General features: G+C 53.3%; 1 protein-coding gene across 5 annotated transcripts; it reads right to left on the bottom strand.

Moving 5' to 3' along the window:
- Positions 1-9,747: 9,747 nt before the first annotated feature.
- Positions 9,748-20,952, bottom strand: PDYN (prodynorphin). 5 transcript variants are annotated; one of them, XM_084886908.1, is made up of 4 exons: positions 20,656-20,952; positions 19,363-19,455; positions 13,261-13,408; positions 9,748-11,925 (listed from the first exon to the last, which is right to left on the bottom strand). In XM_084886908.1, the coding sequence occupies exons 3-4, from the start codon at positions 13,387-13,389 to the stop codon at positions 11,299-11,301; spliced, it is 756 nt and encodes a 251-aa protein (XP_084743034.1). In that variant the 5' UTR covers positions 13,390-13,408; positions 19,363-19,455; positions 20,656-20,952; the 3' UTR covers positions 9,748-11,298. The 5 variants fall into 5 exon arrangements, with proteins under 5 accessions (XP_084743034.1, XP_084743033.1, XP_084743036.1 ...); XM_084886907.1 differs by having other exon boundaries at positions 19,363-19,419; XM_084886910.1 differs by lacking the exon at positions 20,656-20,952 and having other exon boundaries at positions 19,297-19,377.
- Positions 20,953-23,832: the final 2,880 nt, after the last annotated feature.

The following is a 23,832-nucleotide window of genomic DNA, read 5'->3' as shown; positions in this document are numbered from 1 at the left end:
AAGGGCGCCCCTCTAGAGATTGTGGCATGGTGAGCCAGGAAGGTCCTGAGATCCTGGTGATTTCATGAAGCAAAGCATCTATTTCAGCCTGTGATTGGTTGCTGAAACGATCTCTTGCACCCCAGTGCCTCTTGGCAAAGTGACTCTGCCCTCTTCCTGTCAAGAGATGAAGTCTGTTTCCCTCCCCTGAGTCTGGATGGGCCCTGCGACTTGCTTTGGTTAGTCATAAGCGACGGACTCTGGCATTGGAGATTTCTGAGGCGAGGCCATTGGGGGCCAACCAGCTTCCATATTTTTGTCCTCTTGGAGCCTGAGCTGAGACCCCATGGGAGGAGGCCATTGTAGCCTAGCATGGGATGAAGTCCCAGCCAGGAGCACCAGTTGCCAGGCCCGAGAATGATGGCACACGGGACGTGCCAGGCCAGACAACCCTCTGGCCGACGGCGGCTGCTTGGGGGAAATTCACAGGGGAGGCCCCGCTCCCCCATCGCACAGAATAAGAAGGAATAAACCGGCACTGTTTTCAGCCGCTATGTTTTAGGGCAGTTTGTTTATGCAGCAAAGGCTGAATAAGACACAGCCCTAGGCCGGCCACCGCTGACTTTTTCCGGAGAGTGAAGCTGATCTGGTTTAAGCCATCATCATTGTGGGTTTTGGGTGAACTGAATCCTGATGCACCTGTGGACCAGGGATGCTCGCTGGGAAGCGAGAGCTCAGTGTCCAGGGTGATTCTCTCTTGTGCTGTTGACCATCTGAGCCCTTTTAAAATTGGTTGCCATGACAACAAGGGACTCCATTTCCTCTAATAAGGTTGGTCTCATAGCAATTAGATTCTGGCTATACCCATTACCTAATTCTTCTTTCTGATCTGAAACTATAACCCCCCCCCACCCCCACCCCCACTCCTCCACCTCCCCACCACCCCCCCACTCCCCCCACACACACACACTCCCAGCCTTGCCCACCCACTGCCCTGGGGTCAAAGCCGACCTCCTTTGCTAATCTCTTTACCGCATAATTGAATTCTGAAGCTGTTTCTTACCCTTGCCATCTGCCCACTCTGCCACTCAGATAGATAATAGGAGGCTTCCTTTGGATTCCACATCTCCCTCGCCACGCTCGGTGCAGCAACACCCCTGAAGTTGAGTTAGACACAAACCATGTGCTTTCTCCTGCTCCAGGCCTGGTTTCTGACCTGCCAGTGGAGACAGTAGGCTGCTGGGAGATCCCTGAGATGATGTCGGCAATACCGGGTGGTTCTCAGCCCCAGCTCCCTGCTTTAAGGCCCCAAACGACATCCCAGAGTCCTGGCACTGAAGTCTCCTGTGCTCACCGTGTCCTGGGGCCTGCGTTGCTCTCCTCCTCCTCCACTCACTCCAGCCACACTGGCCCCTGCCACTCCCATGCCTGCGTCTCCCGCCTCAGGGCCCTTGCCCCGAAGGCCCCTCCCTCTGTTGGGATGCTCTCACTCAGCTCTCCCAGGGCCCCAGCCTTAGAAAGTCACCTTCCCTGAGGGTGTTGTCAAAATAGCCAAACTGTCTCATCTTATCCTGCCCATCACAAGTAATAAAAAGAACTTTCACTAAGGATGAAATAACTTTAATATACAGGAAAGCTCTTGGTTGGAAATTCTCACCCACACAGAGACCTGCACAGGATGTTTACTGCAGCCTTAGTCACAATAGCCAAGACTTTGCCCTCCGTGAGGTGAATGGATACATAAATTGAGGTACAGCCAGGTAATGGAATATTATTTAGTGCTAAGGAGAAATGAGCTATCAAGCCATGCAAAGGCATGGAGGAAACATAAATGCATATTACCAAGTGAAAGAAGCCAATCTGAAAAGGCTACACACGGTATGACTCCAACTATTTAACATTCTGGGAACGGCTTAACGATGGAGACAGTAGATCAGTGGGTGTCAAAGGTTAGGGGAGGGAAGCGGGGAGGGTGAATAGATGGAGTAAAGGGGACTTTTAATGAGTGAAGCTATTATTCTATATGATACTGTAATGATGAATACATGTCCTTATACATTTGTAAAAACCCATAGAATATACAGCACGAAGAGTGAACCCACATAATAATGCATCAGTGCCGGCTGCACTCTAACCAACGCAGGATCTTGAGTAGCAGGGGGAACTGGATGTACTGGGGAAGGTGAGGGGGTACATGGAACTCTGTAAACCTAAAATTAAAAACTAGTCTATTAATTTTTTCAAATTAAAGCTCTCACAGCATTTAATTTACATAAAGCTGAAATAGGGTTTTATTTATCACTGTTTCATCCTCTAGACCGTGAACTCCAGGAGAACAGAAAGCTAGTCTGTGAGCCCCCAAAATGAACGAATGAATGAATGAATGAATAATGAATGAGTGAGTGACTCCGTGTGAGTCAGTTGGCAGCTCTGGGCTCGACACAGAGCAGCATTCATTATATGAAAATCCCTTGGAATGAATTCTGAACTTACTTCCATGTGCAAAGCCACGATCTGAAGCCACGTTAGCCCCCACCTTAGCCCCCAGTGATGACGCTGGGCTGAGCCTGTCCAGGAGCTCCGGAGGGAGAAATGCTCTTTGAAACCTGATTCCATTACAGAGAAAAGCCCCCTTGGATGCTGGAGTCTTAACATCCCTGCTATGCTCCATCACTTCCTTTCTCTGGCATCCAGCAGGATCCAGCCCAGAGCTGGTCCCTCCTCGTATTGTTATGCAGCTTTTATCAATAGGATATACTACTGGCCTTTCCCCTCACGCTAGGAACATGACGTTTTCTTCTGTAATCTACTCATTCTCAGAAGGTTCTAAGAAGTTTTTTTTAAAAAGTTGAATTTAAAATAACATTCGGACAGGATAGTGTCGGGCGTGTGCAGCTGCGGCAGACGGCACGTGGACGTCTGAAGTTTGACAAACTCCACAAGGGCTCTTCAGCAAGGACTGGTGTGCCTCTATGGTTTATTCAGGCCGAGGGGCTGAAATATATTCATCACGGGGTCACTTACAACAGCAGGAACAGTAATATCCGCATCAATGTAAGCCACTCACATGTGTGCCCTGTGGGAAGGGTGACTTGACAATTTTTCATCCAGGACTCTAAAAAGTGAGAGAGGGGCTATCAATCATGACATCAGCGCTAAGGCACAAACGTGGCAATATTCCAGACAAACCGGGATGTTCTGTCTCTACCAGTCAGGAAATGCTTGAGTAAGTGTTGGTATATTCAATTTGCAAGCTATGATGATTATGTAGATTTATAAATGACATCTATAAAGAATGAGTGAAAGGTGCTTAAGACACAGAATGTCACGTGAGGGAAGCATGCAATCCAGTGCTCAGAGACAAGGAGGGAACTGCCTTGGGAGGAGCGATGCTGAAATATTCATCACAGCGATCTCTAAGAGAAGGAATCAAATATTTGTTTGGTTTGTTGAAGGTTTATATATAAACTAGAGGCCCGGTGCACAAGATTTGTGCACTTGGGGGGGAGGTGCGGTCCTTCAGCCCGGCCTGTGCCCTTTCATAGTCTGGGAACCCTTGGGGGATGTCAGTCAGACATCCTTAGCGCTGCTGTGGAGGCAAGATGCTGCCCTCGCCAACCATCAGCCCTGCTTGTGGTTGAGTGGCGCTCACCACCAGGAGGCAGCTCCTGTGTTGAGCATCTGCCCCCTGGTGGTCAGTGTGCATTATAGTGACTGGTCATTCCGAGGTTCATATTACCCTTTTATTATATAGGGATATTTATGCCTCTCTCTGTTCTAGAAAACTCTGGCTCAGCACACCTGATCATGTCACTTCTTTGCTTGAAGTCCTCCACTTACTTCCCTTGTTCTTGAACTAAAGCTCCCTCCCCCACTCACAACATGGCTTACAGGTCTTGTGAGATCAAGCTTCCTCTCCATGTTCCTGCCCAGCCACCCTGGCTTTCCTCTAGACTCTTATGCACACAGTATTCCTTCCACCTCTGACCTCTGCCCATGCTGGTCCTTGGACCCGCCTCCCCACCCTGCTCCCCGCCCAGCACTCATGCCCAGCTCACTCCTGCTCCTCCAGCTCTCAGCTTCCAGTCACATCTGGAAGCCTCCCCAGCACTCCCATCAGGCCAGGCCCCTGTTCTCCACACCTCAACTCCCTTAGCCGTACATCCTCCTCAGAGGAACTCCTCCTTCATTTTTCATAGCGATTTGTTTGTTTGTTTGTTTGTTTGTTTGTTTTGCGATTTGTTCTATGAGCTCTTCCCTGCTGAACGGTAAGTCCTTGAGGATGTTTGGATCCCCTGACTGTTGGTTCATTTCACATGAGCCTGCTGGATGTTTTTCCGAGATTTCAAATCTTCCTTAATGGGCAAGAGACACTGTCGCAATCCGTAAAATCAATAAGGTAATTGAATAGCAATATTCCCCAGTGCTTTTAAATACAATTTGATTTGCAAAAATTTCATTTATACACTTCCCAATGGCGCATCTTTTATGGAAAGCAAGTCCCCAATCCATGTATTGTACTTTTCTCCCCAAAAGCTCCAAGCTCCCAACACCAAGGCTGCATTTGTCAAGGCTTCGGTGTGGCGGGAGCAGGAGAGGGTGCTGCCCGTTGGCTTTCTGCAGACAGATCCAGGGGCAGCTCAGCAGCACCGTGGGCAATGTCCTGAGCACTGGCCTCTGCCTGAGCGTGGCCTGGAGCCCTCGGCCGCCTGTTGAGGGGAGCACCTTGTGCCTAGGGGCGTCGTCCTGATGGCTGCATCTTTGGTGAGTGCCGTTTGCCCTTGTGCTCCCTGAGCCTGCCCCCCACACCACAGCCAGCCTGGCCCACTCAAATCCACGTCAGATCATGTCCCTCCCATCCTTACCACCCTCCGGTGCTGCCTTCCCACCCAGAGCAAAAGTCAAGCCTTTCCATGGTCCATACGTTAGGCAACAATATGGCTTAGTGTCCAAACCAGGGCATGTTGAGAGTGAAGAGGGCCCTACTCACCCCATGGGTAACAATGGAAACCAGAACAGTGCTGAGTCCAGGAGGGTCTGTGTGATCGGGTCCCCGGCTGCCTCTGTGACCTGTTCCCTACCTTCTGTCCCCACTCATCCCCTCAGCATCCTTACTCTTCCTTACACAACCTGAGCCCTCCTCTGGGCCCTTGCACTTGCTGCTCCCCTGCCTGGAATGCTGCCACCTCCACGTAGGCACCCACAGTGCCCTCACCTCCTACACATCTCTGCTTGCATCCCCCCTTCGTGACCTCTGTGACTGGCAGCTCCCACCTGCCATCACTCATGCCCCACCCCCTTTGATTTTCCTTCACGGCACTCGCCCACCTGAAGCATGGGCCATTTGTTCAGTTGCAGTCACCCCTCCCTGGAGTGAGCCCTGGGAAGTAGGGCTCCACTTAACCACCCACTGCTGAATCCCCTGCCCCCCCCCAACCCCCAATGCAGAGTACACAACAGGTGGAGGGGTGCCCAGCTCTCTAATGGACCTGAACCCCACCGAGACACTTTCAACAACCAGCCCTTCTGCTCTGAGGACTTCCTCTCACTGAGAACTTCCAACCCCCATGGAGGCCGGGGCTCCCAGGGCCCCGGTGCCCACTGACAGGCCTGGGCCCACAAGCCTGAGGCTTCTGCTGGGCCTCGCTGTGCACTCATGCTGCAGAGGCCTCCCAGAGTGGGGCCCTCTCACCCCAAACCAGCCAGCCCCACCCCCAGGGGCCTGCGGAGAAGCCTGGACCCACGGAGCCTCCTCCAGCCCTCCTCCTCATCAACCAGGCCGTCTAGCTCTCCGGCAGTCTCTCCGGCGGCCCCATTCCTCCTCTGTGTTGCCACAGAAACCTGCTTCCCCGGACCCCATCCAGACTCCTCAGTGTGTCGTGCTTGTCTCATGCAGTGCTTCCCACCTCCACTTCGTCGGCCCACAAGTCCATGTGCCAGGTCTGCACCCTTCCAGCTCCCTACCCACACGGCACCTTCCCCACGAGCCTCTCGGCATGGCACATGTCCTCCCCTGCCTCCCTGTCACAGCCCTGTGGTCGGTGATTTTCTAGTGCGACCCCTTCTCCCCATCCGCCCTGCCTGCCTGCCTCTGCCCCGGACTCGTGCATGGCAGATCAGCCAGGGAGCACTGCAGGGAGCAGCCCTCCTGCCCATGACCTCCTTCAACTGGTGCTGAGGGCCTGGGCACCTGGGAGGGAAGAGGGGAGAAGCAGGCACCTAAGTGGTTCTGCTGCAGCAGCCTGAGCTGCAGGTGCCAAGGTGACTGCCCTCCAGCCAACCTCTGAGGGTCCCTACAAACCACACCTGCCCATCTGCACACTGTGCTTGCTCTTCCTGTGGATGTTAGTCTTCCGTCTGCTGGAAGCCAGTTTCTGCAAGAGTTTCATCGAAAGATTGATGGAACTTGGGGACTCAACAAGGGCTGAGTCACATATGTTATCACTGGCTGGAATGGCTGAGGGCATTTCCCCAAACCTGAAAAGGATACATAAATTGATTGTTTGCTGCCAGACAGCTCAGGGCATCTTAATCTATATGTTATTGCCTCCTACTGGCCAAACACCTCAACTGCTGAAGGCAATTCCCCAATCTGGCAATGCTTCTGTACAAAATCCTATCCTTTGAAGTGTATATCTCCACCTTGCCTTAGGACAATTTGTGTTAATAAAAAGCAAGGGATCCTGAGACAAGGAAAACTTAGTTTCTTTAGCCAAGCTTCTCTGAACCCCCAATGCCTTTAAAAATTATCTTTCATCTCTGGAGTCTTACTTAAGTTACAGCCTCTCTCCAGATTGCTGAACCCTTCTTAATGCCAGAACAAGAACCCTGGCATTCCTCCATCTACCTACTCAGCTCTCCTCTAAGCCAGACCACAGTGGGGCTGGAGAAAGGACCAACACTGTTCGGCGTTGGGCAAACAGTGAATCTGTTCAGAACTCAGTTTCCCCAGCTGCAGAATGGGGGCAGCCATCGGCTCTGCTGTCCCCCTGCCTTGTTGTGCCCCCAGGACTGTTGAAAAGCTGTGAAGGGAAAGAGCCTTAGAGATGGAGTCACCACTTACCCATCACCCAGATCACCTCAGCCCTTCCTCTGAGCCCCTCCTGCCCTCACCTGCATTTTGGTGTTCGTTAAACACAGTCTCGTTACACAAAAAATGAGGCAAATTATTCTGAAAAGTGCTTGGATGAATGTGAGTGGAGGGCATGAGCACTGATTAAGCAACAGCTTTGGGCCCTGTGTCATCTCACGTGACCCCCACTACCCGCCAGGGTGGACGACATCAGCCCATTTCCAGACGAGGAAACTGAGGGTCGCTTGCTTCTTCACGTATTGACTCAGTACCTGATGCTGAGCAGGTGCCATGTGCCAGGACAAAGGCCTTTTGATACTGTCTGCACCATTTTACCTAAAACCAAGTCTTAAAGGACTCAACGCCCACCTCCCACAGCAGATACAGGACCACACTCAGGTCCCCAGGCCCCCGGACTCTCTGTCTAGTGCTCCTTCTCCAAGTCTGAATGTCACAGGGATCAGACCTGTGATAGGAAAGCACTCCCAGCACCAGGGCAGGTCCCTTAGGAGCCAAGCTGGTGATGGGGGCAGGGAAGTGTGCGGGGGAGGGGGTGGTTTACGGGTGAAACCGGTGGGCATTTTCAGACTGGCCAGCTTCATGTCAAAGGAGATTAAGTATGAGGGGAGCCCTGGGGACAAGAATAATGGGGCTTGGACTGAGTTAGACAGAGACAAGCCAGACAGGGCGGGAGGACAACTTATGGGCACATTTGCATATTAGAAGAGTAATTACAAACCTTTGTGATAAATCTCCACAGCTACAAGGAGAGGAGGCATGAATCAAGAATGCTGAGATGACATCCATTAGGTCCCCATTGTTCCTGACGCTGTTGTGGGGCTTTTCATTGTCTCCGCTTTGGGGCCGTTAATTAACAGACAAGCCCTGTGGTCGGCGCTGGGCGGGTTTGTGCGAAGGGCTTGGAGGCAGGGGTGGGAGAGGGGTGATGCGGATCCGAGGGCATCATTATGAGCATCATGATCATTATGACGAGACTTTCCTCTCCGGCAGGGGTGGACAGCGTTGTCGTGGAAACCGCGTGCTTAGGAGTAACAGGCTTTTTTAAGGTTGGCATCCCTTAACCAATGCCTGCTTGACGATCGCCGCAAAGTGGCCTTGGAGACACGGACAAAGAATCGGTACTCCGCGAGGCCTGTGATGGTTTTTATTCCAGTTTTTCCCTCTGGCTTACTCTCCATCTCCACAAACGGCTCATAAAAAAAAATAATAATCTTCCTTCTGGGGTGCTGCCGATGTTCGATATTGTGACTGGGTCGTGGCCACGGGGGCAAAAACGTATATAAGAACCCATTGAGCCATGTGCTTACGATTAAGTGTATTTGATAGCGCATACATTATAGTCAATAAAAAAATGTTTAATTTCAGCCTTTTCTTATCACCTGGAGATTTTTTGTCCTTTCAACCGCACTCAGGTGACATTTGAAGGGGGGCAGCAGTTTGTGCCATACACCTCTTGAATGCCAGTGGATCACAGGCCTGGTATCGCCGAGTCCTCAGCGCTGTCTGGAGAACTCAGTGTTTTCTCCCCATTGGACAGATTAGAAGCTGAGGCTCCGTGAGTGCAGTGGCTTGCTCAGCGTCCCCATGGAAGGGGTCCCTAGCCATGCTCTCTGTGACCCCTAGCCATGCTCTGTCCACCTTAGATGGGCATGCCTCCTTGACCAAGTGAAATGCATCCAGAAGATGAATTCTAGAACAGTAGCATTCTGGAATCCATCCCATATTGGGAAATTAAATATAAAAGACAAAAGGAGTGTTTCTTGTTTTGTTTTGTTTTGTTTTTAAAAAAAGGTCACAAATGAGTAGTGAGAGTGATGTGTCTCATCCCAAACATGCTGTTTGTCCTGCTCATTACTTAAAAATATTACTTGCTGCCAAAACAGGTTTCGCCCAGTGGATAGAGCATCAACCTGTGGACTGAAAGGTCCCAGGTTCGATTCCTGTCACGGGCATGTACCTTGGCAGCTGATCGATGTTTCTAGCTTTCTATCCCTCTCTCTTCCTCTCTGTAAAAACTCAATAAAATATTTTTTAAAAATTACTTGCCTATATTGAAAAAAAAAGAAAAAAAGCAAAGCCGGATTTCTGCAGTCTCTGAGAAATCAGAGCTGGCTACTCTGGGCCCATATTCCCATGCATACACTCTCCAGCTTGCCCTGCTCTCCACCCAGCCACCTTCACTCACTAGCGGGTGGCCACTACAGTTGGATGATCTGGCATTCATTCATTCTCCTGCGGGGAACCATGCTCCAGTCTTCCTCTTGAGAACCACCCCCTTTTCTACTCCTAGTGCAGCTACTTTGAGGTGGGTTGAATCCATCCCTGGTTCTAATAACCCATGCAGTTCAGTACTGACAGATCCTGGCATCATGCTAAATCTAGCCACAAAGATTGGCATTAGCTCAGAATTGGAAATATGACCCCATCAGAGCCAATGAAGGTGCAGAGAGGCCAACTGAAACCTAAGGCCACACAGATCTCAGACTTAGTGCTATGGCACTCTCACATTTGTGCTCTTTCTATTAACTCACATTTAGTTTTCTAACATAAAAATGTGTGTGTGTGTGTGTGTGTGTGTGTGTGTGTGTGTGTGTATTTTTCATTTCCCAGCACTCTTTTCTGCAAATGGTATTTTCACTCTCCAGGGACTTGCAAACATACGCACAGCCCCCAAGTCATCAGCAATTTAATTTATTTATTGTACTTAGGGAGTGGGAAATAATGCAGGCCCACTAAGGATCAAGCAAACTCCGAGTAAATTGCATAAATGGGATTTTTAAAAAGCACACAAAACAACCCTAAGACAATCAATACGTGTCAGAACATCGAGAGAGAGCTGGGGGTTGTGCAGGAAGCGGTGTGCTCATTAGGATCTTAGACACATTAACCAAACTCAAGTCCATCCCCTCTCCTACCCCGCTCAGCCTCCTGGGCCCACAAACCAAACCATAGTGCCTGGGGACGAGTGAGCAGGAGAGACAGACAGAGAGAGAGAAAACACTCTGGTTGAAGTCGAGGCATCATCGGGAGATCCCTGCCTCTGATTCTGGGCGGTGTGAACCAAGGGAACTTGTTTGGCATTAAGCACTTAATCATCTCCTTCCTCGCTCTGGCTTCCCTTTGACACTAAGAGGAAAGCACCATCCTGGGGATGGCGGGGGGCCTCCTCGCTCCCTCACTGCTGCTCCTGGACCCCCCTGCTCAGTGCCCACTGCATATGTCTGGCCAGATGGCCTGGACGCTTGGCGGCAGCCTCAGCTGCTCAAGAACATGGCTGTGCTTAACCTCATCAACTCGACTCAGCGTCAGCTCCTCCCGGGGTGGAAGTGTGATGCCCGTCAGTTTAATTAGTTTAATGAGGGCTGAGGGAGCTGGTCCACATTCTGAGTTGGTTGCACAGAACAAATGGGTTTGCCTGGCTCCCTCCTGGACCATCATTTCAGCATTCAGAGGGAGAACTGCTCTCCGCCACCATCTCAGGAAGGGGCTGTCCCTCCCTTCTCCTGGGAGAAGTGGGGCGCTGTCCATGGTACCAACATGGACTAATGTCCCGGAGCTCAGTTCTTCCAGATGTGTGTTTCTCAACAAGGAGAACTCAGAGTCCCACCACACTGGCTGGACCTTGAACCCGCTAGAACCTGAGCCCTCTAGCGTAGGAACTCCGGCTCTCATAAAAGGCAGGGTCTGAGCATTTTACCTAAAACACAGTCTTCAAAGTGGGGTGCACGGGAGGTCCTGTAAGGTTTGGGAATAAAACAGGAGGATACCCATTTGTTTCCATCTTTGCTGTGCTTTACGATAAATGAGAACATCTGCATGGGGAGGGGGCGCTCCTGATTCTTCTGAGAGGGACATGTGGCCAGCAACGTTCGGAGACAACAGATCTAGAGGCATGAAGGCGCCAGCCTGGGCTTCTGGACCTGGGGAGTCCCATGAATGGGGTGGAGGAGGGGCGGACAGGAACCGTGGTGGTTTTAGAAGTCTGGGGTTGAGCCAAGCACAAGCCTCCTGAAGAGGAGAGCCGCCCTCCTTCCCCCTGGCTGGCCCGGACAGACACTGCGCTCCAGGCAGGAGAGAGGCAGGCTGGGTAAAATGCTTTGTGGACAATGCTGAACCGAGGGTGGGGACGGGGGGGGGGGGGGGGGGGGCGGGGGGGGGGAGGAGAAAGAGGGAGTGCACTCCTCTCTGGAGGAAGCTCCCGACTCACCTCCACGGTGGGGAGGTGTTTAAGCATCAGAGAGCTCTCCGGGGTAGGCGCCAGGGGCCTCCTCGGACCGGGTCACCACCTTGAACTGGCGCCGGAGAAACCCCCCGTAACGCTTCTGGTTGTCCCACTTGAGCTTGGGGCGGATGCGCCGCAGGAAGCCGCCGTAGCGCTTGTATAGGTCCTCGTGACCCACCCCATCCCCCTCCCCGGCTCCCTCCGAGCTCCGCTTGGGGTATTTGCGCAAGAAGCCCCCGTAGCGTTTGACCTGCTCCCTGGGGTCCTCGCCAGCATCCAGGGCTCGAGCTTCCAGGGTGTCATCATTCAGCTGAGCATCCCCCATCAGCTCCGGCTCCGGTTCCTCCTCCATCCTGCCGGGGAGACCCCCGAGCCTCTCGGCCAGGCTCCTGCTCAGAGCATCCTCCTGTGCCGGAGAGCCGAGTGCGAACCCGCGTTCCTCCAGCGCTTTCAGGAAGGGCCCCCCGCGCTTGGCCAGCTCACTGTACGCCTCCTCCAACGCTGCCTTGCTCTCGGAGTCTTCCTCACTGTTGAGCCCCGGGGGCAAGGCGCTGAGAAGGGACAGGATGGCCTGGCACCTCTCCCACTCCTCAGTGGGTAGGAGGACAGCCTGGCATTCCAGGGAGCAAACCTGGAAAAGACCCCAAAAGACCACCGTAGTCATGTCACCCCCACCAAACTGTCAAAGCGTGTGTAGTACCCCCCTATGCAGTGTCTGAGAAATCAACCTAAGCTGTGATCGCTAAGCCCAGGCTGCTCACTTTGATGCTTCCAGCGGTGCATAAAGGTAAGTGACTCAGTGCCTACGTAGGAGATGAGGAAACAGATGTGGACAAATGGAACAGCCTTCCCAAAGCTGTTCCCCTGTGGCTCCAGGGGGCAATGCCAACACCAGAAGTAAGATCTTCCCAACGTGCCCTGCTGAGCTCACCTGTCTCTTCCACTTCTGACTCCAGAGAGAGCAGTGGGTCCTCCCAACCTTTCCTAGGTGTGTGGGAGCTGCAGGCACTTTATAGAGCAGGACAAGAGCCATGCAGAGTGGCAAAAGGAACACACGAGGGGACGCTTGAGGATTCATCAAATCTGGGGGACAACAGTATCTACTTCATAGGAGTGTTGGGAGAATTCAAACATGATGATGAGGAGGAGGAGGACAATGACGACAACATGATGATGACAATACTGGACAACTCTGGAACTGGGACCCAGGCAGTCTGATGTCACAAGTCCTCATGCTTAACCTGCTGGGATCATATAAGGGCAGCACCTGGCGAGCTGTGCTCCTCTCCATAAAGAATGGCTAGAATTGTAAATTTAAAACTTTGCATCATCATCATTATCATCATCATCATCATCATCATCATCACCATCATGTAATGGAATCACTCCCCTTTTGCAGATGAGCAAGCTAAGGTTCAGAGAGAAGGTTCCAAGGTCATGGAACTAGGAAGTAGCAGAACCAAACCTGCATTTTGTCCACCACACCCTCGGTACCTCTACTCCAGACTTCTGGGGAAGCTTGACTCAAAGCAAAACCAGTAAGGTTGGGTCAAGGGATTTGCTAAGACCCAAGAGCAGGGTCAAGACTTGGATCCCATTGACCAGATCCTGGTATTAGGGGAGGCAGAAAGAGCTCCTTCCACGGAGCGACTAGAATTGGAGGCGCCCCTCAGCACACCTCATGAACCACACTCCTGGTTGCCAGGCATCAGGCTCCCTGGAAACCTGAGTCAGCCTCAGACCTGAGTCAGCCTGTACTGCTGAGGTCAGAAAAGGGAATGGGAGCTAGAAAGCAGCAGTCCCAGGCCCCCAGGCTGACCACAGAGCAGGGCATGCCCTGCACAGATGGGACGAATCTACAGGACAGGCGCACCGCTGCCCAGGCCTGCCTTCTTCCCGCTCTGGGTTCTGTACACTGATGGGACCTTCCACGGCCCGGCACCCAGGAGCCTAGCCTGAAACCTACCAGGGGGTCGATGGGTTTGGGCCCATCCTGGGTCTTCACAGCACACAGCGAGCAGCGGGACAGGCAGTCCGCTGAGGCTGAGGGGAGCACGAGGAGGCAAGCAGCCAGCACCAGCCCCTGCCACTCCATCCTGTCTTGGTTCTTCCTCCTGGGAGGGGAGAAAGAGCAGACGATGAGATCTGTGATCGCCTACCCTGCGGGGTGTATCCTGAGCCTGCAGTTAACTCGCCAATTCGTGCTGGCAGGCTACAAGGCAGGCATTCTTGTTCCCCCTCTACAGAAGGCAAGACAGAGGCCCAGAGAGGCACAGTGGGGGCCCCAGGCCAAAGGTCAAGGGAGGTGATAAACATGCAGTGAGTGCCTCTGCCATGTGCCAGGAGCTTTACTACACAGCTCACATTTAATCGGCACAGCCGCTCTGAAGGTGGTTAGGCTGTGCCGTTGGACAGATGGAGACGTTGAGGCACGGGGAGTGTGTGTGTGTGGGGCGGGGGGGGCGGGGGTGATTGCCCACACCACTGGGCAGTGCATAAGCCAGGACCTGACCCGAGTTAGTCATCCTTCAAACCCCATTTTTGACTACATCCCAAGACAGAAGACACTGGGCCATCTGCTTTCCTGAGTTCCTGAGGCTTCCCTCACCTACCTGTCCTCCACTGCTCAGGCCGCCCCCAGGCCAGGCCTTTCTGATGGGTAAGGTCTCTGGAATTTGCCTTCTCCACCCCAGCACTTCTACTCACCCTGGCCACCTTCACCTTCCCTTCCCCGCTGGCCTCCCTGCCTCCGGTTCCTTCTCTGATCCCTCCTGCTCACCCTGCTCAGCCATATCCATTCTTGATCGGACCTCCTGGGGTGGGCCACGCATGGCCCTTCTCCTAATGTCAGGGACAGCCTCAATCCCACTCCTACACCCCAACACTTCAGCTCTGGGTTCCAGCCACATCCAGCTACTGAGTTTCCATATGACTCTATCAGGCCCTGTCCCACCTCTGGGCCTTTGCACATCCTGTTCCTTCTGCCTGGAAATAGTCTGTTAAAAGTTGTTTCTTTCATAAACCAAATATCAAGACCCAAAGCTATTCAAATGGGGTCACAAGGCAGTTCCCCCAACTGGCAATGGGAAGTTCCCCCAAGATACCCACCTGGGGCAGGGCTCCATGCCCCTCCCTGCCTGGTCCTTGTAGCCCAAATCTTCTAATACCATTGCCAGGGATGGCTGTCCTCCTTCCCTCTTCCAAGGGCCCCAATCCTGCACACTGCCCCATTTGCTCATGTGTTTAGGAATTGGGAAGATTCCACTGTGTGCCTCAGAGCCGCACGCTGCAGCACAGAGCAGCTCTCCCTCCTCAGAACCCACAGTCGGTTCCCCATCAAAGCCAGCCTGAGTGGTCCCAGCCAACATTTATGAAGCCCCTACTGTGCTTCAGGCCTTGAGCGACACCTCTAAATGCCTCTTCTCATCTATCCCTCCCAGTGAGTGGGCACTTCCAGTGCGATGAATTGCCCATCCCTCCCGTGAATGGAAGCTGGGATGCACAGTCATCCTGTTTGACTCACCACCGGTGTGCCCTTAATGATCCCAGTTTCTAGATGAGCTGACTCATTAACAGCCGAACACTCCCTGAGGCCCAGAGGGCCCCATGCACAGGTCTTCAACTTGTATATTGTTCTCAATCCACTTGCCAAACTCTGAGTGGTGGGCATCGCTATCCCCACTTTATAAACCAGAAGCCTGGAGCTCAGAGAGGCGTGGTGAGCCCCCTGAGGTTGCAGAGCAACTAAAGGTGAGGACACAGGTCCGTCTGCCTCTCTGGCTGGGCAAGAGGCTGCCCTGGGGCAGGAGGCTCAGAGAAGAGAAGGGAGGGAGGTGACCTGTGTCCCTCCCACGTTCGTCCTCGCCTGCCCTCGAGTTTCTCTCACACTCACTCTACCAGCTGCTGACAGGACTTGGGTTCCAGGTGGGTGAGTGGTGCCTCTTCTATGCAGACACAGAGCAGGCAGCTCATGTTTTCTTTGATTCCAGAGACGGCGGGGCTGGGCTGGGCTGGGCTGTTACAAGCTGAGCAGTGAATTAACCAGCTGGGGAAGGAAGCCTGCCCTGCCCTCTGCCTCCTGGCCGGAGGCTCCCCGCACAGCGAGGTGGCTGCAGTAGGAGGTCTGATTTGAACTCTCCTTGTCCCGAGCAAACCAGTGTCAGCATCCCTGTCTTTCATTCGTTAGCTTTAGAGTTGACAGCAATCATTCTAGCTGGTCTAATGGTTGTTGAGCACTTTGGAAGCTCTGAGCAATTCTGAGGATGAGCTCGTTTATGCTCACAGCAACCACATGCTGTGAGCACTGCTGTCCTGCTGCTTTACAGAGGAGGAAACTGAGTTAAGAAGCCTGCTGAGAGTCAAACGCTAGCTCGTAGGTGGCCAACCTGGGATGTGTACCCAGGCAGACTGGCTCCTGGAGCTCACCTTGGTAACCAGGGTTACTGCCCAGCCCCTTCATTCCACCCCTCCCAACCTCCTGCGTCTCCCTCCAGGGGTCCATAGCAGTCTCCACCTGGCCCCAGAGCAGCCTCACATTGCCTCTAAGGGCCTTCCTGCTGAGAAGGGCTGACATTGATCAGGGCACACCGAGTCCCCTACGCGTCTTAATGTAAGTGGTCTTTATAACAACCCAATCGGCTGGGACTAATATTCTCCCCATTCTACATCGATCGATTTCCAGGAGCCTGACCGGGAATGGAACCCGCAATCTGGGCATGTGCTCTGAAGGGAAATCAAAACCAGGATCCTTTTGTGCACAGGTCGACCCTCCAACCAACTGAGCCACTCAGACCGGAGCGAGCCCTTTCACCCTGAGGGCTCAGCGTTCCTTGGAAGGGAAAACACTGCTTGCCCTATTACCTCCTCTTGATGATATTTCTATATTGTATTCAGAGGGCTTGGAGGAACAGTGAGCTTTTTTGTTTAAAAAGCCAGCGTGGAATAATAATGGCTTGATTTAACATTGCAATTATCTCCCCAAGCACTTTATCGCATATGATTATCCCTATTTGATAGGAGAGGAAATGGGAAAAGGTAGAAATGAAATCACTTGTTTAAGGTCACATCACGAATCAGTGGGGAAATGGAGCCAGAGCTGGGGCCTCCCACACCGGGCGTGACTCGCAGGGAGGGATGGCGCCCTCTCAATGACCCTCTGCAGCAGGCATCACAGCAGCCTGTGAGCCCTGCGCTGCTGCTCGGTGTGCCCCCCTTCTTCCCCCTCCCGGAGCCCGCCTGCCACAGGGGCGATGATTACAGTCTCAGGTTCCAGGAGGAAGAGTGAGAACCAAGTGACAAAGTGCCTCCAAGGTCCCGAGCACCATGGGTAGGGCAGAGCTGAACGTCACTGTTGAAGGCACAGTCATGGGGCCAGGGTCATTGCTGTCTGTTTTGGTTCAATGATTGCATGTTAATCCTCGGGAGAAGCCATTAGCCTGGGCACTGTGAGTCCCATTCTCTAGATGGGGAAACAGAGACTCAGAAAAGTGAAATGGCTAGGTCAAGGCCAACAGGCAAGGCAGAGCAGAAACTGCCTGACAGTCAGTCTATGACTCTGCTCCCCACACCATCCCTGAGGTGAAGGTATGCACTGAATGTCCATCAAACCCCTCTACACACCCCCCCCCCCAACACCACCAAACTATCATATTCCTGAAGGTGAGGCTATTTCAGGAGTTTTATTTCACTCAGAGATATATAAAGTTCACCCTGGCAAGCATGCTCAGTGGTTAGAGCATTGGCCTATGCTCTGAAAGGTCATGGGTTTGAATCCCAGTCAAGGGCACACACTTGGGTTACAGGTTCGAATCCGGGCACAAGCAGGAGGCAACCGATTCTCTCTACCTCTCCCCCTCCTTCTCTTTCACTCTCTAAAAAAAAAAAAAAAAAAAAAAAAAAAAAAAAAAAAAAAAAAAAAAAAATCAATCTTTTCTCTTAAAAAAGAAAAGAAAATACATAAAGTTCATCTTTGTGGGTCTCTAGTGGGCTGGCAAAGGGACACCCCAAAACTAGAGACAGTACTTTTGTTAGGCCTTCAGCGTCATTAACAAAGAATGGATGATCATCTAATGGGGGATGGGGAGCTCGGATCTGAATGGAAAGTGACCCCATTACTTAGTTCTGCAGGAATTAAATCACAGAACATAGGAGGAGGGCCCACACCGAAGGCTGGCCAATCTCTCGGGCTACTGGTCCAGGAACCAGAGCAAAAGAGCCTTGCCTGTGATGGTCACTGCGGGACTGTTAACCGCACTTCTACAAGAACGTATTTCAAAAGGACTCACATGGAATGCCCACCCTTTGATTGCACAGAGAGAAATGATACCTAGAGAACCAGAGTGAGATGGGACAGGCTGACAGATCTCAGGGCAGGGCGGGTGGGGAGCCGGGAAGAGGTTAACCAAATAACTTACATGCATATATGGGTAGCCCAGGACAGACAACAGAGTGGTGAAGACCTGAGTCAGGCAGGGCCTGGGATGGGGATGTCTGCACTACTGTCAACAGTAAAAAAGAAAATAAAAATGTGAGGTGATAAACAACGTGGGAAAAGGCAGTAGATATGAGAAACAGAGATGGAGAGTGAATGGGAATGAGACGAAGAAGGTACAGAAGGAAGGGGGGGAAGGGCAAAAAGAGGAGGGAAGGGAACAAAATGAGAGAGAAGAGGAAGGAAAGGAAGGGGACCTTGACTCAGGAGGCTGACCTACTATGTGAATCACAAACATCAATTTTCTCCTCTGCCAGTGCACTGAAGACCCAACTGCATAACACCTGTTCCATAAACCCTTGTCAGGTTAAACGGAACTGTCCAGGAATAGGTCAAAGAGCCAAGTGATGGCGGATAAATTGCCCCTGGCAAATAAGCCTGCAGCTTGCAGCCTGCAGCCAACAGTGCTGGCCAGCAGGAGGGCTGGATGGGCTCAGAGAGAAGCCCCCATGCCAAGAGATGTGTCTCCTGGGCCATTTTCCCCTCCTGCCAAGAGCATCATCTGCACCCAGAGTGGGAGGAGTTAATGGGGTCCCCCTGAGAGGAGCAGGGACCCCTCTCCATCCCCGGGCCTGACCCTGACTAACCTGGGTGTCTCCAGTGAGGTTTACCGCCCACCACGATGGCCAGCTCTGTCTTCGCGAAATCGTTTCAGACCTTTGTCAAACCCGGTGAGATTACCCATCATTTATGGGCCGAGATGAGCGAAAATGATGAGAGAAATCAGCTGGCTGGACACACTTGCTCAGACACGCATTGAAATCAAACCACCAGCTATTGATCCCGCTCAGACTGATGGAAGACATCTAATAAATACAACAATTGTGTGAGAATGACCCGAGGAGGTTGGCAGTGGGCTGGGGAGTCGGGGAAGATCGATCCAATGAAGAAATAAAGTCTCCTGTTGTGTGGAGAGAAGGGGGAGGGGAGGGGAGAGCCGTGCCCGCTGCCCCACAAACAGAAAAAACAGACTTTAGGTGCTGCTTTGTGGATATTACACACAACCTAATGAGTGAGGTGAAAGAGGATTAGAGCAGATGGCAGGGGAAGGAGGAGAAGGGGTCCAACTCTGCCACTGGGAACAGGGAAAACCTGAGCAGTCCAACCAGCATTCATTGAGTACCTAGTAAATGCCAGGCATAGCCTAACAATATAGGTCTCACAACAGCCCCAGGAGGCGAATGGGGGAAGAATTAACGCTCAGAAAGGGGCAGCTACTATCCCCAAATCACACAGCAAATGAGTGAACGGATCTGAACCCAGTACTGTCTCGGGTGTTGTGAGGCAGACATGTAGATGCTATACGCTTGATGGAGTTACCTCAAGACTCTAATCCCTTTCTCTGTGTTTTAAGGAAATTGCACATTTCTCCCACAGTCCCAGGACTGGTCTGTTTGCCTGCTCCTGTGAAATGTGCTGGGTTTCCCGGGAACCACTGGGACACCTGCTCCCAGCCTCCGCCAGCAGGCAGATCACAGGACTTACCTGCCACCCCTCACACCACTAGCTCACCTGGGGCAAAGCGGTGGGCCTGAGATTCCTTCCACCGGAGCAAACCTCCCCAGGCAGGGGACTCACCTGCTCGGGCTGCTGCAACCCTCCCCTCGCAGATCTCAAAGCCTGGAGATAAATGACCTGAAAAATAGAACAAAAGGCAAGAAGATGGGGGGGCTGGGTTGGCAGGTTCAATAGTGGGGCGGGGGGTAGGGGGGGTGTAGGTGGAGGGGGGAGCAGGAGGGAGGAAAGGAAGATAAAAGGATTCACATTCTGAAACGGCACGGATCTTGGCTGGAATGCCTGTCAAATGAGAAAGACAAGCCTTGTCTATTTTACCAGCCCTCCTGAGAAAGATGGAAGGGAAGGCTTCGATCTGTGGGAGGGGAACTGAAATCAGACCCAGTAACGGAAAGAGCTCATTCCCCTTCCAAGCTCAGAGGCTTCGGGAAGGCATGTTTGTAAAGATCCCGCATAAAAGATGCCCCGGAAAAAGTAGCGGGTCTCAGAATCCAGCCTGAGTCCTGAGCAGGCTCCCGAGCCACCCCCCCCCCCAAGCCCTCATCCTTCCGCGCCCCCCACCCCCAAACTCAGTGGCTGTTTTGCTACAGTCAAACTTTAAGGCTCTATAACACTTCCCTTGAGGGTGGATATCTTGACCAGGGAGCCAAGGGCTCTTTCCCCGCCAGACTAGACTCCTGGGGCTGCAATTTACATGAAAGCAACAAGTCCTTTCAAAGTAAAAGGGACAAGCGCAGCCCTCTGAGGCTCTGCCTGCTGGAGGCTGGCTTCCCTCTCTTGCCCCCAACAAGGCGGCCCCACACTTCATTTCTGGGTGGAATCACGTCCCGGAGAGCCACTGAGGCCAGCGCTCTGTCAGCAATTAAACTGGATCTAAGAAGGACAAACCTGTTGTGCGTTGATGTACATGACTCGCGGTAAATGCCAGAGCCCGGGGCCTCATTAGCGTACCCGTGCCCTTGTTCTCCAAGTCCGGTGCGAACCGCTGACCTTTTGAAACCACCCTGATTAGCTAACGCGCTCCCTCTGTCCACCCGGGGGCCGGCCCCACTCTCCCATGGGAACTGCTGGGGGTGGACTAGGACCAAGGAGACCCTGGAGCTAACACGGAGGGTGGTCCTCCTGGAGAGAGAAACCCACCTGTTTCAGCCGGGGCTAAGGGGAGAGGGACATTCCCAAGAGCGGTCCGTCTCCCCCTGATTTGTCTTTGGTAAACTAGTCTCCGAACTGCAACTGTGTCTTCCCGGTAATTAGACGCAAAACCCAGATCCCCCATCCGGAGCGCCCACTACCACCAGGTTCCGAGGACCCGCACAGCAGAACCCAAAGAGATTCCAGCACCCCGCTGGGCCTTACCTGGGCTCTATCTTCTTGGTCCTGGGCAGCTTCTGCCCCGGCAGGGAGCAGGTGGCAGCAAGTGGTCGGTCCAAGATCCAAGGGCCACCCGGACTGTGGCTCGGAAGGAGGTGCCAAAGAGGCAGCTGCGAGCATCACCAAAGCCCCTTCGAGTGGCAGTGCTGGTGCCTCACCCCCCTTTTATGGAGGAGAGCCTCCCCCTGTGGCTCAGCCCTTGCCGAGCGCAAGCTGCTCGGAGCCAATGGGGAGGTAGCGCTGAGCAGTCAGAGGCGCGGAGCCCAGGGCCCTTCAACTTGAACTCCCTGGGCCCCACACAATAGGCTTCGTGACGGGGATGTGGAGGAGGCAGCAGTGCGACGGGAGGGGTGGATTCCGGGTGGAGTGCTGTTTGTCACTTGAAATCCGGCCACTTCATTCTTTGATGCGTTTCCAAGAGAGTTTCACGGAGAGGGGTGGGGGAAAGAGAGAGGTAGGCGAGGACAGAGGCAGAAAGAGTCAGAGAAAGACAGAGAGCTGCCGGAAGGGAGTCAGAGAGGGACAGACAGACACATAGTCAGATGGACATGGGGTTTTGGGGGTGCTCGTGGGAGGGGGTGAAGGGGAGTGAGAGAAAGAGAGAGACAGATGGAGAGAGTGTCAGATGGATACAGAGGCAGATGGAGACAGACAGAGTCAGACAAACAGAGAACAAAACAGAAAGATTCAGAGAGAATAAGAAACAGACACCACGAGTGCCCAGAGGGTCAGAGATGAGGATTCCCAAAGAGACAGGGAGACACAGAGTCCAAGGAAGAGAGGGAAGGAAACCAGGGAAGAAGCAAGACTTGGAACCCTCACAGGCAGACACGCCCATTGAGACAGAGGCAGAGGGTCCGGGAACACAGGAAGAGAAGGGGAAGTGGCCTCTGGGGCCGGCAGGGCTTGCGGCACCTGTGCGGTGTGTGCCGTGGCAACTCCGTGTGTGGCAGGTGCACGCGTGTGCTGGGATGTGTTTGCGCACACATTTGTCTGCAAGCGACAGTCGATGCTGAAACAAGCCTGAGCCGGTGCCAGGCACCAGCAGCCCTGGCAGGAGGACAGCCCTTCCCACAGCCAGGAGCTGCAGTTGACTTTTCTCTGGCGGCAACACAAAGCGAGTGCCGTGAAACCCCCCTCAAAAAATGGGCTGTGATGTCTCTGCACACGCGTGCTGGGCGGGGGGCCTACCCGCCTCAAGTCCCCTCGCCGGGGCCAGCAGCAGCTTGCAGGCTGCGCTCGCCATGGCTACAAACACCCTCCAGACGGCAGGGTCTCCGCGTTGGAAGAGAGCATGGGAGTCTCTCCTCGGGCTACAGCAGACACTTTCTGGTGGGAGGCACGACTGTTTCGGAAGTCTGCCACGGGCTGCCCATTTTGTGGGCGCTTATCTGCACCAGGCGGCAAAGCCGAAGCCGTCGGGTTTAATCCTCCTGACCTGGCCAGGGGGTGACTGTTATCCCCACCTTGAGGATGAGGGAAAAGAGCCTCAATGGCTGAGGATCTTGCCTAAAGACATGCAGTCGTCAAGCTAGAACCCAAACCCGGATTCATCTGACCCCAAAGTCCCTGACCACTCCCTCTCCCCTCCATGGGCAGGAAGCCTGGATCTGCCCACCATGCGGGGAGGCTGGGAGCTTCCTTCCCTGAGACTCAGTCTCTCCACCCGCACAGTGTAGGAGACGGCTGCGCCTAATAACGTGTAGGACGTGACTTTTTAAAAAATATTTTTTATTGACTTTTTACAGAGAAGAAGAGAGAGGGATAGAGAGTTAGAAACATCGATGAGAGAGAATCATTATCAGCTGCCTCTTGCACACCCCCCTACTGGGGATGTGTACACAGCCAAGGTATATGCCCTTGACCGGAATTGAGCCTGGGACCTTTCAGTCCGCAGGCCAATGCTCTATCCACTGAGTCAAACTGGTTTCGGCTAGAATGTGACTTTGATTCCTAGCTCTGCCACTCACCAGGGAAAGAGACCTTAAAGACGGGTCCAGCTTCAGCCTCAGTGTGCTCATCTGTGAAATGGGGGTAATGGCATCCAGGATACCGGGTTCTCGTGAGGGTGAAACGAGAGGACGTGTTGCGCAACAGCACTTAATGCAGCAACACTTCCTGAGGGCTCCACCCCCCGGTGGTTCATCACATCACCCGTGCTCTGACACATGCCCGCTTCTCCGGGGCCTCATCCTTTCCCTGTTCCTTCTGAGAAGGAGAATGGAAGGGGCCGTTTGCCGAGCACCTACTGTGTGTGAGACACTTCCCATGGTTCACCGGACCCTCACAGCAGGCAAATATGTGGCATGGGAATCACCATGCATCCTCAAAACGATAGGCAGCTGAAGTGCTGGGAGGTCTAGCCACACAGGGAGGGAGGAGGAGTGGACCCCAGCCCCAAAGCTCAGCCCCTGCACACCCCGCTCCAGCCTTGAGAAGAGGTCTCCCTCCTCCCTCCTCCCTCCCGGGGCGGGCGGGTGGGAGGGGAACTCCTCAGCATCCTGTCTTCCTGCTCCTCATGCTCCCTATTCACAGGCAGCACACTGGGTCTGACAGGCAGATACAGACGACTCCCAGGTGCCCTCTGTGGAAGTCCCAGCCCCAGCCTCTGATGGCCATGGCCAAGGTCTAGCTTTCAGCCTAGCAACCCTAGGACTTGGGTGGAGTCTGTTTGCTGATTCCCTGGCAATATGAGAGCCTGGAGTAAGCTTCTTCTCCCCTCCCTCAAGTGCAAATCCTCACTGCAGTTCCTCTCTACCCTCCTCCTCCTCCTCCTCCTCCTCCTCCTCCTCCTCCTCCTCCTCCTTTTCCTGAGTTCTGCCTCTATAAGCTCTTGGTAATAACGTTGGAATAAACAACGTCTCCAAGAGGTGGGATAAATGGCTTCCATTCCTGGAAGCCAGCAGGCACTGGCCCGGAGGAGCGGGGGCCTCGCTTGGCTATTGTTCATCACAAAGAGAAGGAAAGGCAGGGAGGCTGGCGGTGCTGCCGATGAGCCTGCTGTGAGCCATTACTGTTGAACATCCTTCGCCCCCGGAGCCTATTGTCTGCCTCACGGCAAATGGTTCACTCACTTGCTTTTCCTTTACATCTACAATGTCCCTTGCACCAGCACCGCAGGAAGAGGCAGGGCATGGCTTCCTCCCCTGGCCCCAGAGAGGC

Source organism: Pipistrellus hanaki, assembly GCF_964339955.1.
Source record: "Pipistrellus hanaki genome assembly, chromosome: 6".
Classification (NCBI taxonomy): Eukaryota; Metazoa; Chordata; class Mammalia; order Chiroptera; family Vespertilionidae; genus Pipistrellus; species Pipistrellus hanaki.
Note: the sequence above shows the minus strand (reverse complement) of the source record. Positions and strands in the feature narration are given on the sequence as shown.

What these genes read in the sequence shown, in the direction of transcription:
- PDYN (XM_084886906.1), bottom strand. An exon ending in CCAAACCCATCGACCCCCTG is followed by an intron (nt 11,926 to 13,260) that starts GTAGGTTTCAGG and finishes GGTCTTTTCCAG; the next exon opens with GTTTGCTCCCTGGAATGCCA.